The following is a 15,393-nucleotide window of genomic DNA, read 5'->3' as shown; positions in this document are numbered from 1 at the left end:
AAAAATGCCTCGCCCTACGCCCAACGCCCACGTGGATGGAGAAAAAAAACTGGTCAGGGCCAGCTAGATGGGCTCGAGCCATACCTGCCTCTGTACTTTCTCCAGACCCCGCTTGCCTCCATTAAGGTCCTTCCCCTCGGCTCCTGGTTACCTGAGAAGTAGCTCCATAGCAAAGGATGTTGCCTCGAATGTGCCCGAGTCCAGTGTAGCTCTGTGCCAAACCCTACCCCGAGCTCGTCCTCCCCCGCCAGCTCCAATCCAAACCATTCTCAGCCTACTTTCTCCTCGGTCAGGACAACACCCGTTCATCCACGAAAGACACGTCTGCTGTTTCTTAAACACGCTGTCTGAAAAGGGAGGAGGTTGGGGAGAGGGGGAAACCATCAAAAAAGGGAGGGACGAGAGGGCAGGGCAGAGGAGCGCTCCCCTGGAGGAAGGAAAGAGTGTTCGCATGTAACAGTCTTCGAAGGCTCCTCTAGGTAGAGCTGCAGCATTAAGTGTCCTAAGACAGGAGCTGGGATTCTTTGTGTCACAGGTTCTGAGACAACAGACAGAGGGCGGTTTGGGGGGGGGGGGGGGAAGAACCCCGAAGGACAGGAGATGGCGGAGCCTCTTCAGCATGGCGCTGGCTCTGCGTTCACCGCTCAGCACCTCAGCGCCCGCTGGCGTGCCCGCTGTTTGCCATACAGTAGAGCAATGTGCTGGTAAAAACTGATCCAATCCAAAAAATAATAATAATAATAATAATATTAATAATAATAATTATCATAATTATAATAATAAAAAGTCAAGGTAAAATAGCAGCTGCATTTTTATGTGTTTGTTGGTGGTATGGGATTTCCAAAACGAAACACGACTCTCTTCTCACTTTCCTCTTCGGACCCGCTGCGTCCGGCAGGGGCGGGGGGGAATCCACTCGGGGTCCTGGAACTCAGATGCTGGATTCCTTCGGGGGCAGGTCCACGTTGGTGACTGAAGTCACCAGGGAGACGAGGCAGTCCGAGGTAGTGCCATTCACCGACCTCCGGATCAGGGACACCCGCTCCTCCACGCAGCCGGCAGACAGGCGAGCTTCTGCATCGTGATCCCAGCACTCCTCGATGGTCACACAGAGCTGGGCGAGGCCCTGAGCAGCAGCGACGGCAGAAGAGGAGGAGCAGGAAGAGGAGGAGGAGGAGGAGGAGGATCAGGGGCCCCAGTCGGCGCTCCTGAGGGGAGGACCATGTCCTCAACCCCAGGCCTGGAGAGCCGCAGAGCCCCCTAGCCTCAACCTCAGCGGCAGGTGGGCCTGACAGAGGCCTCACGGGGACTCGGGAGTCAGGAGACCTCTCTTCAGGGAACTGGCCACCCACTCTCCCCCCCATGGTGGCTGGCGTGGTGGCCCGCTTGGGCACCGTGACGGTGGTCAGTCCCCTGGAGCTGGTGCGGACAAAGCTGCAGGCCCCATGACAACAGTCCCAGAGAAAAAGCCAGAAAGTTCCACCAGGGTACATGGGAGACCCTGGCCCTCCAACATAAACCAGGCTGCTGGCCATGGGGCCATGACCATCAAAGAGAATCTCGGGTAGAGTCGAAATCCCAGCAGAGCCTCCCTGCAGGACACCCGGGCCCTCTGACCGTGCCCGCTGCCCACCCTGCTGCCCGGGGCACTCCCTGCCTCGCCGGCCCTCACCGGGTGCTTCAGCCAGTGATCCTTGATGGTAGGCCGCATCTTCTTGTGCACCACCACCTCCTGCAGCTCCTCCAGCGACGGGTGCTGGCCGATCTCCTCCTCGAAGGGCAGCATGTACTCGTCCACTGGCCCTGAGGGTAAGAGGCAGCCCGCCGGGGTCAGCCCAGAGTAGGGGGACCCAGCCCGTCCTGCCCACTCGCCCCGGGCGGCCCCCGCCGTCCACTCACCATCGGCTGCCTTGCAGCGGGACACCAGCTCCCAGAGCACCAGCCCCATGGCGTACATGTCAATCCGCAGGAAGGCGTCTCTCTGGAAGTTGATGGCGCCCTCGAGCACCTCGGGGGCCATGTAGCGCCGCGTGCCCACCTACAGGGAGAAGCAAGGGAGGTCCCGTCGCTGGCCAGGCAGCCGTGCTCTCACAGCGGGTGAGGGACCCTCTCCGGTAGCAATGGAATACAAAAAAGGAGGGCGACCCCAGCTTCTCCCCACTCTCAGGAAGGAGACAAGAGGTTACGTCTCGGCACCTTTCAGTGAGACCCAGCGACAGTGATCTCACGAGAACCCGTTGCCTTGACGCCCCTAGCCTACAGTGGGTCCCCGGGAACACAGGTGGGCTGCTGGGGGCTGGAGCAGTAGCACAGCAGGTAGGGGATCCGCCTTGCACAGGACAGACATGGGCTCAATCCCCAGTGCCCCAGAGACCCTGCACCCTGCCAGGAGTCAGGTCCGAACACCACGAGGTGTGGACACCCAGATACATACCAAAAACAAGGGCTGGAGAGACAGTACAGCATTTAAAGCTCCTGTTTTGCACGCAATCAACCCCAGTTCAATCTTGGGCACCACACTGGGTCCCCCAAGCCCTACCAGGAGTGATCCATGAGCACGGAGCCAGGAGTGAGCCCTGAGTGTGGTTCAAAATCAACAACAAACAAAAATTAACTGATTATCAAAAATAAGACGAAGGCAAATGCTTGGAAATATTAATGATGACCATTTTAGGATGATTTCGCTCTTCTAGGCTTGGGGTCTAAACTCTCTATAAACCATTTTCTCTTTTCTCCTGCTCCATAATGACAACTGAAAGAGATCACGGAGGTGAGCAGCCCCAAAGCTTGCTTTTCCTAACCAGGACATGGAAGCACTATGCCAAGAAGTTCTCGTCAGTTCTGAGCTTGTGCATGCCACATCCCTGTGCTCTGCCCGCTGAGCAGCAGAAAGGCAGGGCCCCCCATACCCAGAGAGCAGGCTCCCTCTTGCACCACCCAAGGCTCATCACCTGCCCATGTGTGTCCCCGGGAGGCTTCCCGGGCTCAAACCGCACAGCCAGGCCAAAGTCTGCCAGCACCGCCGTGAGGTCACTCTTCAGCAACACATTCTTGCTTTTAAAGTCCCTGTAGAGACAAAACGGTTGAGACCGGGTCAGAGAGCAGATCGATCCCTACGCCGCTCCCAGTTTCCCACCTCAGCGACCAGGATACTTAAGGCCTGTGCCCTAAAGCCCCCCCGTGCCCCTGAGCAGATCCCTCCACCTGTGCGGAACAGGGGCTGCGCCCAGATGGAGTCCACAAAACTGTGAGGGCACATGGCATCTGGCAACGTCTCACCTGGCACTGAGAATCCCTGACCTAACCATGCACGGTGAGAGCTGCACAAGAACCCCTGACCTAAAAGTGCACGTTGCAGACCTGCCCTAAGGCCATGCTCATGCAGAAGCGCCCCCGCAGTCCACACAAGTGCCAAAAGTCAGCCCGGCACGCTCACATGGGTGGAGGGCAGGAAGCAAGTTTTCTGGGGATTGACAGTAGCTGGGAGAGGAATAGGAACCAGAGTTGACGATCACTGTATAACTGAAACCCAAGCACAAAAATTTTGTAAGCCTACAACTGTGCCTCATGGTGTTTCACTAATAAAAATTAAAAACAAACAAACAAACAAACAAACAAAAAACATAGTTGACCCAAACTGGTCTGGATTTCTGAGCAGGCACCCGGGGGGGCTCAAGCCCAACACCAAGCAGGGGCTGGGGGGGCGGGGGGGGGGGAGGGAGGCCAGTATGTGTATCCAGCTCCAGCCTGTAGAGGACAGGGATTGGGAGTGCTCACCTCCCAGTGCCTCTCTCAACCTTGTTTAAGGATTAAACTGAAGGAGCAACGGGTACAAATTCCCTGGGCCACATCTGGCGCCATGCCCGTGCACAGTTTGTTGGTATGGGAACATTGGCATGCAGTGGTCTTGTGACCTCCAACAATGGCAGCTTCCTGCAGAGCACCTGACCCATCGCTGTTACCAGCCACGGAACCAGGCTGAACTAGTAGCAGCCAGATCTCCCGCATCTCTGCACCGCTGCCCTCTGCCCTGCAGATGGGTTAAGAAACGCAGCCCCCGCCTCAGAGGGCAGCAATGCACAGAAGGGAGCTGGTCTCTCTAAACGCTTCCTGGACACTGTGACGAGGAGCCAACGGGGCAGCTCTCAAGGTGTGCCAGGTGTGGGCACCTCTGAGAGCCATGGGCTGCTTCCGGGTATCTGCCAAGGTCTACATTCTTCTCATAGCACTGCACCATAGCACTGTCCACCCGTTGTTCATCAAATTGCTCGAGCAGGCACCAGTAACGTCTCCATTGTGAGACTTGTTGTTACTGGTTTTGGCATATCGAATATGCCACGGGGAGCTTGTCAGGCTCTGCCGTGTGGGCGGGATACTCTCGGTAGCTTGCTGGGCTCTCCAAGAGGGACAGAGGAATCGAACCCGGGTCGGCTGCGTGCAAATGCCCTACCCGCTGTGCTATCGCTTCAGGGTATCTTCGTAAGAATCCATTATTTGCCATCTTCTTTTTTTCTGCCTTACTCTCTCCAGGACAGAGCAGAGACTCCGAGTGGCTGCACTCACTCTGGGTCCTGTGGAACGTGACTGACTGCACCTTGCATCCAGTCATAGAGCCCAATCCAGTCCTCCTGACCCCAAGTCCGGAAACTGCTGAGCCAACTCTCCAGCCAACTTGAGTCAAGTGGCCACCGGAGGGCACCAAAAGCCAGTTTTCCAAGCCCAGGGCTCAGGCAGAGAGCAGAGGGAAGGGCAAGGCCAGGCATCCATGCCGAGTCGCTTCGGATACACAGACAGAGCCACAAAGCGTGTTCACGCCACCCATCTCTCAGCTCCAGGAAGACAAGTACCTGTGGGCAATTGACGGCTTGTGGCCCTCGCCACGGCACCAGGGCACGTCCTCATGCAGGTAGGAGAGGCCTCTCGACATGGTCTCTGCCACGTGACAGAGCTCATTCCACGTGATGATGTTCCCCTTGAGGTAATCGGTGAGCGAGCCCTAAGGGAGGAGCCAGCAGAGGACTTGAATACAAGCTCTGGGGAGGGGGGAGGGGTGACAGGACCCAGCTCGGTCCCGGGAGGGCCACCTCGCACAAGCCAGGGCCCAGCTCCGCTCCCGGGAGTTAGGAATTGATGCAGGAAATGCATGTGGTGTGGGGGGCTGGGGCAGGAGGGCACTGAGGCCACCACGGGAAGTCACCCCGGGGCGGGGGCAGGCGCACTACTGCCCACCTTGTCGTGGAAGGCCGTGATGAGCCACAGCTCCACCTCCAGGTTGGAGCCCCGCTTCTCGGCGGCGATGAACTGCAGCAGGTTCTCGTGCTTCATACCCGGCGTGCTGAAGATCTCCCGTTCGCTCTGCCACGACTGCTTGTCCTGCGGCGGGCAGGTGGCTCAGCACGCCCCCAATCCCACCCCAACCCCCACCCCCACGACGGAACAGGCCCCGGAGCACAGGCCAGTGGTGATCCCAGAGGTCACCCGAGAGTAGCACCCAAGGGACAAACCAGACCACGGCATGCAGAGGGCACTGGGTGGCCCAGAATCACCCAAAGGACGAGAGGCAGAGAAGAGCAGGGCCCGGCACCTCGTTATTTCTCCCTGGCTAGCCTGGTGTAAAGGCCCCTGGCACACCCCTCTAAGCAGACCTGATGTTTCTGTCCTAAGCACACCCCTAAAAAGAGGAGTAAGACCGACCCAGGTTCGGCAAGGCCAAGGCCCCAGTGAAGAGCGGCACTTCCCGCCATGCACTGGGGCCCCTTTCTCCACGTCTCCCTCAGGCCACCTGCCAGGGGAGCTTGGGCTGCACTGGGCTTGAGTGCTCCAGCACTAGTTAGGGAGCCCGGCTTGCAGCCCCCTCCCCGGGACCCTCACCTGCAGGGGAAAGATCTTGACGGCCACAAAGTCGTTCATGAGCTGCGCCTTCCACACACAGCCAAAGCGGCCCCGCGCCTTTATCTCCAGCAGCTGCAGCGGCTTGAGGCCCACCAGAGGGGAGGGGGGCGGAGGCCCAGGGTCCTGAGGAAGATCCCGGGGGAGGAAGGGAGTTAATGGGGAAGTGGCCTGATCACTCCATCTCCATCCCTCTCACTCCCTACCGCTCCCCGGGCCCCCAGTCGGCCCCAGCTCACCTCGTGGATGTCCACGTGGCCGTAAGGGGGCTTGCGGTGTCGGTACATCCAGAAGGCCAGAAGGATGACAAGCGAGAGGCCCCCGATGGGCAGCAGCGAGTAGGCCAGCACCGTGAGCAGAGTGGGGGCTGTCGGGGGTGGCTCGTACGTGACTGGGGGACACACGGAGCCCTGTGTCACACAGCCCGCCCACCCCGCCCTGCTGCCCAGGCCAGAGGGGCGGGCCCTGCGGCCCCATGCTCACCTACCCTCGGGAGCCGAGGGCTCCAGGTCACCCCTCCTGGCTCTCACCTTCAGGGCCCCCAGCCTCGGGCAAGTGAGTGAACCGCTCGTTGCAGAAGTTGCCTTCGCAGCAGCAGAAGTACACCTGGGGGTTCTCCTCGGTGGCCACGCACTCCTGCCTGCAGGGACACATACACAGGGCCCTTAGCCAGGGCAGTGCCAGCCCAAAGAGGCTCCCCACCCAGAGTGGGGGGCGGGTCCTACCTCCCCAGCATAGGACCAGAAAGGGAAGGTGGCCGGCCGGGGAGGACATCCCTGAGCAGCATCCCCACCGGGACAGCCCTCTTCACCACCCCCCCCCCCCCCGCAACTCCCAAGTGGTGGTACCTGTCGTAGCAGTTGAAGTCGTCCAGCCAGCAGCCCTTCTTGACCAGCTCGATGGTGCCCGAGCTGTTGCGCCAGGAGGCGTAGCAGTGCAGCCGCTTGTCCTGCTCACCCTCACAGCGCTCCAGGCCACTCTGGTTGGTGCGCTCCAGCTCCCAGTTGGCGTTGTAGTAGATGCACTCCCGGGTCTCGGCTTCCCCACGCCCGGAACCTGGGCCCAGAGCAAGCGCGGCTGAGCCTAGCCACCCCAACCCCCACCCCCGCCAAGCCCTCAATGGCTGACACCCGCCAGGCCCCCCTCGGAGAGGAGCCAGACTGGCAAACGCTGCAGGTTCTCCACGCCCAGCCCACAGCCCAGCATCAGTGTGGAAGGCTGGGTTCGATAAAAGGACGTACTCCTGGCCCCACTGCTCACACAGAGCCAGGGGCACAGAGAAGATTCCTGCGGTGTCTGGAAAGATCTGATGCACAGAAACACACAGACACACAAACATGCACGCGTGTGCGCACACACATGCACACACACGCACACACGCGCGCACATGCACACACACACACACACATATTGCGTCATGGCACACGTTTTACACAGGATAACCCTGGCTTTATCTCTGGCACCACAGAGTCACACACACCCCTGCCCCCAAGCACTTCCAGGTGTGGCAGTGGAGGCCCGGAGCACTGCAGGGGTGTCCCAGGCAAATCCCCGCACCATGGGGGCCCAAGCAGCACCACGCCCTCAGGACCTCACACTGAACGGCCAGGAAAGGCCCCCCTGAGACCTGCTCGGGAGCCACGCTTCCCCCTCCAAAAAGGGAATAAAAAAGAGATTCTTTTTAATCCATTTCGATCTGACTTTCGCGCACAATGTCAGGAGAGGTCCACAACCTTTTTTTTTTTTTGCATGCAGCTGTGGCTGGCCAGTTGATTTTCCCAGCACCTCTTTGCTCCACTTCCTTTTTTTTTTGCTCCTTTATCATAGATTAATTGATCATATACTTGCGGGTCTGTCTCTGGATTTTCAGATCTGTTACATTTAACAGAAGGTCTTTCTCCCAATACCATGCTGTTTTAACTACTACTGCTGTATAACAGAGTTTGGAGTTGGTAAAAGTGAAGCCTCCAAAATCTGAAAATAATCCAAATGCCCAAGAGCAGATGAGTGGGTAAAGAAACTATGGTACATCTACAAAATAGAATACTATGTAAAGGTAAAGGCCCTCCCGTTGATCGTCGATTTGCTCGAGCGGGCCCAGTAACGTCTCCATTGGAGACTTTGTTGTTACTGTGTCTGGCATATCGAATACTCTCGGTAGCTTGCCGGGCTCTCCGAGAGGGGCGGAGGAATCGAACTCGGGTCAGCCATGTTGGCCGCTTGTAAGGCGAACGCCCTACCCGCTGTGCTATCGCTCCACTATGTAGCTGTTAGAAAAAAAATGAAGCCATGACAAATGGATAAAGAAACTATGGCCTATCTACACAATGGAATACTACGCAGCTGTCAGGAAAAATGAAGCCATGAAATATGCCTATCAATGGATGGACATGGAGAGTGGTATGCTGAGTAAAATGAGTCATAAGGATAGAAACAGATATAGAAATGACTGCATTCATCTGTGGTATATAAAAAAATACATATATAGTAGAAGAATAATATCCATGGCCAGGGAAAACAGGGGTTAGGAGGACTGGTCAACGCAAGTGTGTGGGGGCGGGGGGGGCCCGCTGAGGGTAGTTACAATAGAAAAGAGACTTGTATGTCAATAATAGCTGGGAATGTTCACACTGGACAAGACCTGAGGATTAAAAGTAAGGGATATTCTTGATAACCTTTCAGTAGCAATATTGCGAACCACAATATCCAAAAGGAAAGAAGGAGAGAGAGAGAGAGAGAGAGAGAGAGAGAGAGAGAGAGAGAGAAGAAAAGCGCCTGCCGTAGAGGCAGGCAGGGGGTAGGGGGTGATGGGGTGATGGGAGGGAACCTGCAGCCCCTGGGGCTGGGAATTGTGCACTGGTGGAGGGATGCGTGTTGGAATACTGCATGACTGAAATCTAATCATGAACAGCTTTGTAAGGGTCTATCAGTGATTCAATAAAAAAAAATTTTTTTTAAATGAAGTCCTGAAATTTGTTGATACATGTACAGACATGGAGAGTATCACGCTGAGTGAAATGAGTCAGAGGGCGAGGGGCAGACATAGAATCACTGCACTCGTTTGCAGGATATAAAGAAACACGGGAGAAAAAATATCCAACAACAAAAGCTGAGGTCAGGAGGACCGGTCCTTAGCAGAAAGCTGGCCACAGTGGGGGAAGGGCAGTTAGGTCAGAAAAGTTACCCCTAACGACAGTGAGAGTGGGAAGTAATCACTCTGGACAAGAACCAGGGGCTGAACTATGTACTATACCCTTTCAGCAACAGAACTGCAAACGGTAATGCCTAAAAGGGAAAAAGACAAGTGTCTGCCCCAGAGGCAGGCTGGAGGCCGGAAGGGAAACTGGGGGCAGGGGTGGAGGGAAAAGGACTCTGGTGAAAGGATGGGTGCTTAAATGTTACCACACTGAAACTCAATTGAACAACTCTGTAACTTTGTATCTCATAGTGATTCAGTACATTTTTTTTTTTTTTTGCAAAAGAAAAAGACACTAAAAGGGGCAGCTTCCAGCCACTCTTGCTCTCTGCCTCCTGGTGCCCAAGTCCAGAAATGGAGCACTGCCAAGGCCCCCCACGCTGCTCTTTCTGCCCAGCGGTCACACAGGGCTGCAGTCACCCCTAGAGAAGTAGAAGCCCCCTGGACACCCCCCTATGCCCCCACAGTCAAGCAGCAGGAAGGGAAGCTGGCTGGGTGAGCTGACCACTCCCCTACCATCTTTCCAGCTAGCTGACTCCTGCCCCTGTGCCCCTGCAGTTGACATCCAGGTGGACCCTCGCTCAGCCCCGACTGCCCTTCAGACATGGCAACAATTCCCCACAGAACCTCACCTCTCCCTCCCAAACCACCCAGTTGCAGCCCGGGAGCTATGGGGGGGAGGAGGGAGGAAGCCACCTGCAGCCCTGAGGCAGGAGATGCCAAGATTTCTAGATGTCCGAAGTGCCTGCCATGGTCCCTTCACAAGGTGCCCATGATCAAGGGGTTCAGGGGAGGCGGGAAGGTGGGTGGAGGTTTGGCCTTCGCAAGCTCAGTCACCCACTGCCTAAATCCCAAAGCTCCAGGTAGGATCGGCCTCAGAATGTCACCCAGCCAGACAGCCAAAGTGTCCCAGGAGCCAAGGCCTGCAGGAAAAAGTTGGTTTGGGTCCAAACACCTGGGTAACTAGGGCACAGCCTGCCCACAGCAAGGGCCTCGGGAGGGAGTACAGCTTGTCACCCCCAGTTAGGCCTTCAGCAAACAAGTCCCAGGGTTCCTAGGACATCCCAGAGGCTGGGGCAGGTGTGGGGGTTTGCTCGGTAGTTCACAGGGGATAGAAGCAGGGGCCCTGCTGACCTGCCAGCACCCCGAGGCAAAAGCACCTGGCAGCAAGGACAAGCAAGGCCCCTTCTCCCAGACACGCCAGCGACTAACAGGGCCCTAGTAGCTCCCCCAACCCTCTCTCACACCTTGGAGTGGACTTGAATGCGCCCAGCTTCTGCCCGGACACTCGCTGTGGCTTCCCCGTCCCCAGAACAGGCCTCCAACTCATCGCCGGACTCATGCCCGCTGCTGCACAGAGGCATCCGCACACACTCAAGGCATGCCCCAGAGAACTCGGAGCAAGCACTCATCTGAGATACAGAAAAGTCAGCCCAGGAAGGGCAGGGCAGGAAGAGCTGGACCCAGGGCAGGACAATGAAGGGACAGGCCAGCAGGGCCTCGGCCCGCAGCCCAGTCCCAGAGGGATCAGGGTTCCCTACCCGCATCTGCCTGGGGCTGGTGGCAGCTGGGTGGCACAAGACTCAGGCGGTCCTCCTCCACAGGAGCCGGAGAAAGACGGCCTTGAGACGGCCAGGCTTGTTTCACATTGAGAAGCTGACGCTTCCATGGGACTGAGACAGCTTTCCCCAACCATCCGTGCCTCTGTTTCCCCAAGAGCTCAAGGGACGACAACACCCCTCACGTCCTAGGCTGTTCCCAGACGTGAATGAGTCTGTGCATTTGAACAACTGCGTGAGTCATGGCCCTCCCTGCCACCCTTCACACCAGGGACGCTGTCAGAGGGAGCCACCGTCGGCCCCCCTCACCCAAGCAGGTCCCCCTCTCCGCTTCCTCCACTTCTGCACAACGCCGCCAGCCACAGACCACCTTGGGCCGCCAGGACTTGGGGTGGCAGGCAGGACGGGAAGCTGTGACCTAAAGGGATGGGGTCCCTCCGGCCCCCCACCAGCCCCTGGCTCCAAAGGAACCAAGTGGACTAGTGACAGGGGCCCCACGGGCCCCGGTTCCACTCCAGGGGAGCACAGCTTGGTGCAGGGAGGACTCTGAGCTCCTCCAGCCGGCATTGGGGGGAGGCAGAGAAACCATACTTCTGGACACCCCCCAGGAAGAAAGATGAGGCAGAGTCCAGTCTGAGCCGACTCCCCAAGAGTGGGAGGCCTGTTCCTGGGGCTCAGACTCAGCCCACAGCACAGCAGGCAGGAAGGGGAGAGGGCAGGGTGCTGGGTGGGGAAGGAGCCTGTACAGGAAGGAAGACAGGACAGGAGCGGTCAGAACTCCTCAGGGTGCCCAGGGTTCTGGGGCTGGGCCACCTCGGGCCAGGACCCATCTCCCCAAAGGAGCCGAATCCCCTCCCAGCTCCCTTTAGAAACAGGTGTCTGGGTGGCCCCACCTGGGCATGGAAGGGTCAGGAGAAAGAACTGCCATCCAACCACACAGGGACCCGTCTGCCAGCAGGACGAGGCCTGCGAGGGCAAGAGTGAGGGGCACTCGGGCAGCCCAAACTTCCCCCTCACCATCAGCCTCGAGGTGGGGGCAGAGAGGGGAGAAAGTCTCTCACCCCCAGGTTGGAGTCATGAAGTCTGCCTGACCCACCCAGCACTACCGGGTCAGCGGGGACTCTTCTTGCCAAGGCTAAAGGTGGTACCCCAATCATGGGCTCTGGGATCTGTGCTCCCACCTGGTGCTAGTGGGGAGACCGCGAAACAGGGCTGCTCGTGTCACCTGCTCCAGAATGCGGATGGCCAGAGACAGACACGCACAACAGTTCACACACCCGGTGGCGTAAGAAAGCCGGTCTAGAAAAGAATCCACAGAGGGTCCCTGAGGCCTCCAGAATCGAGCTCCCTGAGCCCAGAGCTGGGAGTGAGCCCTGAGCACGGCCAGGTGTGGGCCAAACCCCACTTCTTATCTCTTGGGGCAAAAGAAGGAAAAAAGAATCCACAGACTACCTTCAAACACAACTGTTTCCTGAGTCCAAAGTCTCTCCGGCTGACTCTCTTTCTTTCCCTTAATCACAGACAAGTATTACTGAACACACACACAGGCACTCTACCATGGTTCTAGACCCCAGCTGCTTTTTCATTGTTGGTTTTGAGGCCACAGCCTGTGGTAGCCAGGGCTTGCTCCTGGCAAGGCTTGGGGGGCCACGTATGGTGCCAGGGATCAATCTAGGCCCACCTAGTGCAAAGCAAGTACCCTACCCACTGTATCTCTCCAGCCACTCTACCCTAACATCTTAAGCTCTGGGCCACAACCCCCTAAGAGGCTGAATAACAGTGCAGGGGGCTGGAGACAGTACCGTTGGTAGGGAGCTTGCCTTGACAAAGTGGACCCAGGATCTATCCCTGGCATGCCACATGATCCTTAGGGACCCGCCGGGAGTGATGACCAAATACAGAGCCAGGGAATAAACCTTGCGCACAGCTGGGTGTGGCCCCAAAACAAAACAAAATGCTGGGGGTCATGAAAAGTCAGGCAGAAGTAAAGGAGCAGTCAAGCCACTGAGAAACCAACCTCCTGCTGAATCCAAGGTGTTCCCGGCCATGTTCACCAGCTGCAGGTCCAGGTCAAAATAAGGTCAAAGATAGTGACAGTTTAAGAACTGCAGGTGGAAAAGTTCATGAAGCAGCCCTGGTCCAAGGCAATGTTCCCCAATCGGGAGATCGCCCACCCCAGGGAATTCTGCACCCATCTAGGGGCCGGGGGAGCTGGAGCAGCCTCACACGCAATGGGGGACACTGTCTTGTGTTGTTTGCTTCAAGGAGGCAGATTGCCAGGGCAGATTTCCGACTCCTGGAAAGGGGGCGGCAGGGCTACTAAATCCTGGGAACCTTTGGTCTAGACTTTACAGATGAGGAACAAAGAGGTGATGGGCTTGCCCAACCGATTTATGAAGTGTCAAACCTGTTTGACCCAGGCAGCCTGGCCCCAGAGGGCATGCTGCTCCCAACTTGGCTGCCTCCAGCAGTCCTGCAGTTCGCAGACACTGAACAGCCTCCACCAACGCAGAGAGGCCCCGCCCCCAAGCATCCTCCTCCGCTGTTCACTCAGCTCCAGGCATCTCCGGTGCTTCAAACACCCACCTTCTCCCAACTTTCAACTTCTCTAGCTCAATGCTTAATCCAACACTGCCTTTGGGGTTTTTGTTGTTGTTGTTGTGTTTTGCTTTTTGAGTCACACCCAGAGAGGCTCAGGGGTTACTCCTGGCTCTGCACTCAGGAATTACTGCTGGCTGTGCTGGGGGGACCATATGAGATGCCAGGGATTGAACCCGGGTCGGCAACATGCAAGGCAAAAGTCCTACCCACTGTTCTATGGATCCAGCCCCTGGATCATTGGTTTTATTTTGTTTTGTTGCCGACACTGCCTGTGATTTAGCATTGAACCCTATTACATTTATCACGACTGATGTTTCTTCTTCATCGTCTGGGAGGACTGGTGACCTCCCAAGCAGTGCTCAGGAGACCCAGGGACTCCCAACCACCCGCAGGCTGGCAGAGGGGACCATGCAGGCTGAGGGAAGCACACGGAGTCGGGGATGGGACATGGGTCTAGCACCTACCTGGCATGTACTCTAGTCCTTTAAGCCATGAAAGATATGTTTAAAACCCCCATTTTTTTTATTACTCGCCTGTGAATTATTTCTAATTCATGTACACTGGTTCTACTGCTATTTTACATTTATAGACTTCAAGTTTTAATATGTACATTTATCATTAAAACCCAAAGCTAATGAAAAAACAAAAAACTGAAACCCAATCATGAATAACTTTGTAACTGTGTATCTCAAGGTGATACAATTAAAATTGTTTCAAATTTAAAAAAAAAAAAAACTTTAGAAAAACAAAAACAAACAAAAACCCCAAAGCTAATAATGCCTTCCATCTCTAACGGGATGAGAGTTCATTCTAATGCCAATTAACTTCTTCAGCTTACTTTTCACACACTTAACAGAATGGTTTTGTTTGGTAATGAACCTGTCCTGGCAGTAGATACTGTATTTTATGTGGGTAATACTTTCCGCCCCATATTCCTCACCCATCACTCCAACACAGGCACTCTGCCTTCAGGGAACTCTGTCCCATAAAACTACAGCAAAGTAGTTTCTGTGTTTGTGCCGTGCTGGGAACTGAACCCTGAGCTTCATCCAGGTATCAATCAGCATTTCCCACTGAGCCATATCTCTAGCCCGAGCACACAGGCCCAGAGCTGGAGAGACAGTGCAAGCGTTACGGTACTTGCCTTGCACACCACCGGCCCCAATTTGATCCCCAGCAACACATATGGTCCCAGAGCACCACCAAGAGTGATTCCTGAGCTCAGAGCCAGGAGTAAGCTCTGAGCACTGTTAGGTATAGTCCAAAACACAGAACAACCAACCAAATCCTAGAAGGACAATAAAGTGAAGCACCAGGATGAAATGCTGAACCTGGAAAGTCCTGGATAACAGAAGCACCAATGGCCGTGCAACTTCCTAAATTGAATGTAGAAAAAGGGCTGGAGCAATAGCACAGTGGGTAGGGCGATTGCCTTGCAAGAGCAGACCCGGGTTTGATTCCTCCATCCCTTTCAGAGAGCCCAGCAAGCTACCAAGAGTTTCCTGCCCGCACAGCAGAGCCTGGCAAGCTCCCCATGGCTTACTCAATATGCCAAAACCAGTCACAAGTCTCACAATGGAGACGTTACTGGTGCCTGCTCGAGCAAATTGACGAACAACGGGAGGACAGTACTACAGGACAATGCTACAGAACGTAGAAAAAAAGTACAAAAACAAGTGCAAGACAGAGCTGGAAGGATAGCACAACAGGCAGGATGCTTGACTCGCAAAGGCCGACCCAGGTTCAATCAACCCCCAGCATTCCAGATGGTCCCCTGAGCCCCACCAGGAGTAACTCCTGAGTCGCAGAGCCAGGAGTAACCTGAGCATTGCTACATGTGACCAACGTCACCCTCTCCCCCGACCCCCCCCCCCCAAAAAATAATAACATGATTCTCACCACAGAAAGCTCCAGGCCCCACAGGAATCAGTGCCCAGCCACTATCTCAAGACTGAGGCAGAAACCAACCACCGTGAGCAAGAACGTGTCTGACTTGCTGCCAAGCATACAGTGGCACGCCAGACAGAAACCAGGGTCCAGGCGCTCCTCAAGGGTGACCAGCTCTCTGTGTCAGACCCAACCCACGAGACTTGCTGCTCATCTCCCAGGGCCTGGCTCCCTCATTGCCAGGACCCGCTGCCCCTGCTC

The 15,393-nt window shown here is 56.1% G+C and overlaps 1 protein-coding gene across 2 annotated transcripts in view; it reads right to left on the bottom strand.

The window, feature by feature from the left end:
- Window positions 1-71: 71 nt before the first annotated feature.
- Window positions 72-15,393, bottom strand: part of ACVR2B (activin A receptor type 2B) — a 30,695-nt gene continuing 15,373 nt past the window's right edge. The window contains exons 2-11 of one of the 2 annotated variants that reach the window (XM_056129225.1): window positions 6,738-6,945; window positions 6,420-6,529; window positions 6,129-6,280; window positions 5,872-6,015; window positions 5,230-5,373; window positions 4,848-4,996; window positions 2,952-3,066; window positions 1,900-2,038; window positions 1,673-1,803; window positions 72-1,126 (exon numbers count right to left, since the gene is read on the bottom strand). In XM_056129225.1, the coding sequence (XP_055985200.1) occupies window positions 932-1,126; window positions 1,673-1,803; window positions 1,900-2,038; window positions 2,952-3,066; window positions 4,848-4,996; window positions 5,230-5,373; window positions 5,872-6,015; window positions 6,129-6,280; window positions 6,420-6,529; window positions 6,738-6,945 (1,487 nt within the window). In that variant the 3' untranslated portion in view covers window positions 72-931. The remainder of the gene's footprint in view (window positions 1,127-1,672; window positions 1,804-1,899; window positions 2,039-2,951; window positions 3,067-4,847; window positions 4,997-5,229; window positions 5,374-5,871; window positions 6,016-6,128; window positions 6,281-6,419; window positions 6,530-6,737; window positions 6,946-15,393) is intronic. The other variant, XM_056129226.1, reaches the window with a different exon arrangement.

This window comes from Sorex fumeus, unplaced genomic scaffold (genome assembly GCF_029834395.1).
Source record: "Sorex fumeus unplaced genomic scaffold, SorFum_2.1 ptg000072l, whole genome shotgun sequence".
In the NCBI taxonomy this organism is placed as follows: domain Eukaryota; kingdom Metazoa; phylum Chordata; class Mammalia; order Eulipotyphla; family Soricidae; genus Sorex; species Sorex fumeus.
Note: the sequence above shows the minus strand (reverse complement) of the source record. Positions and strands in the feature narration are given on the sequence as shown.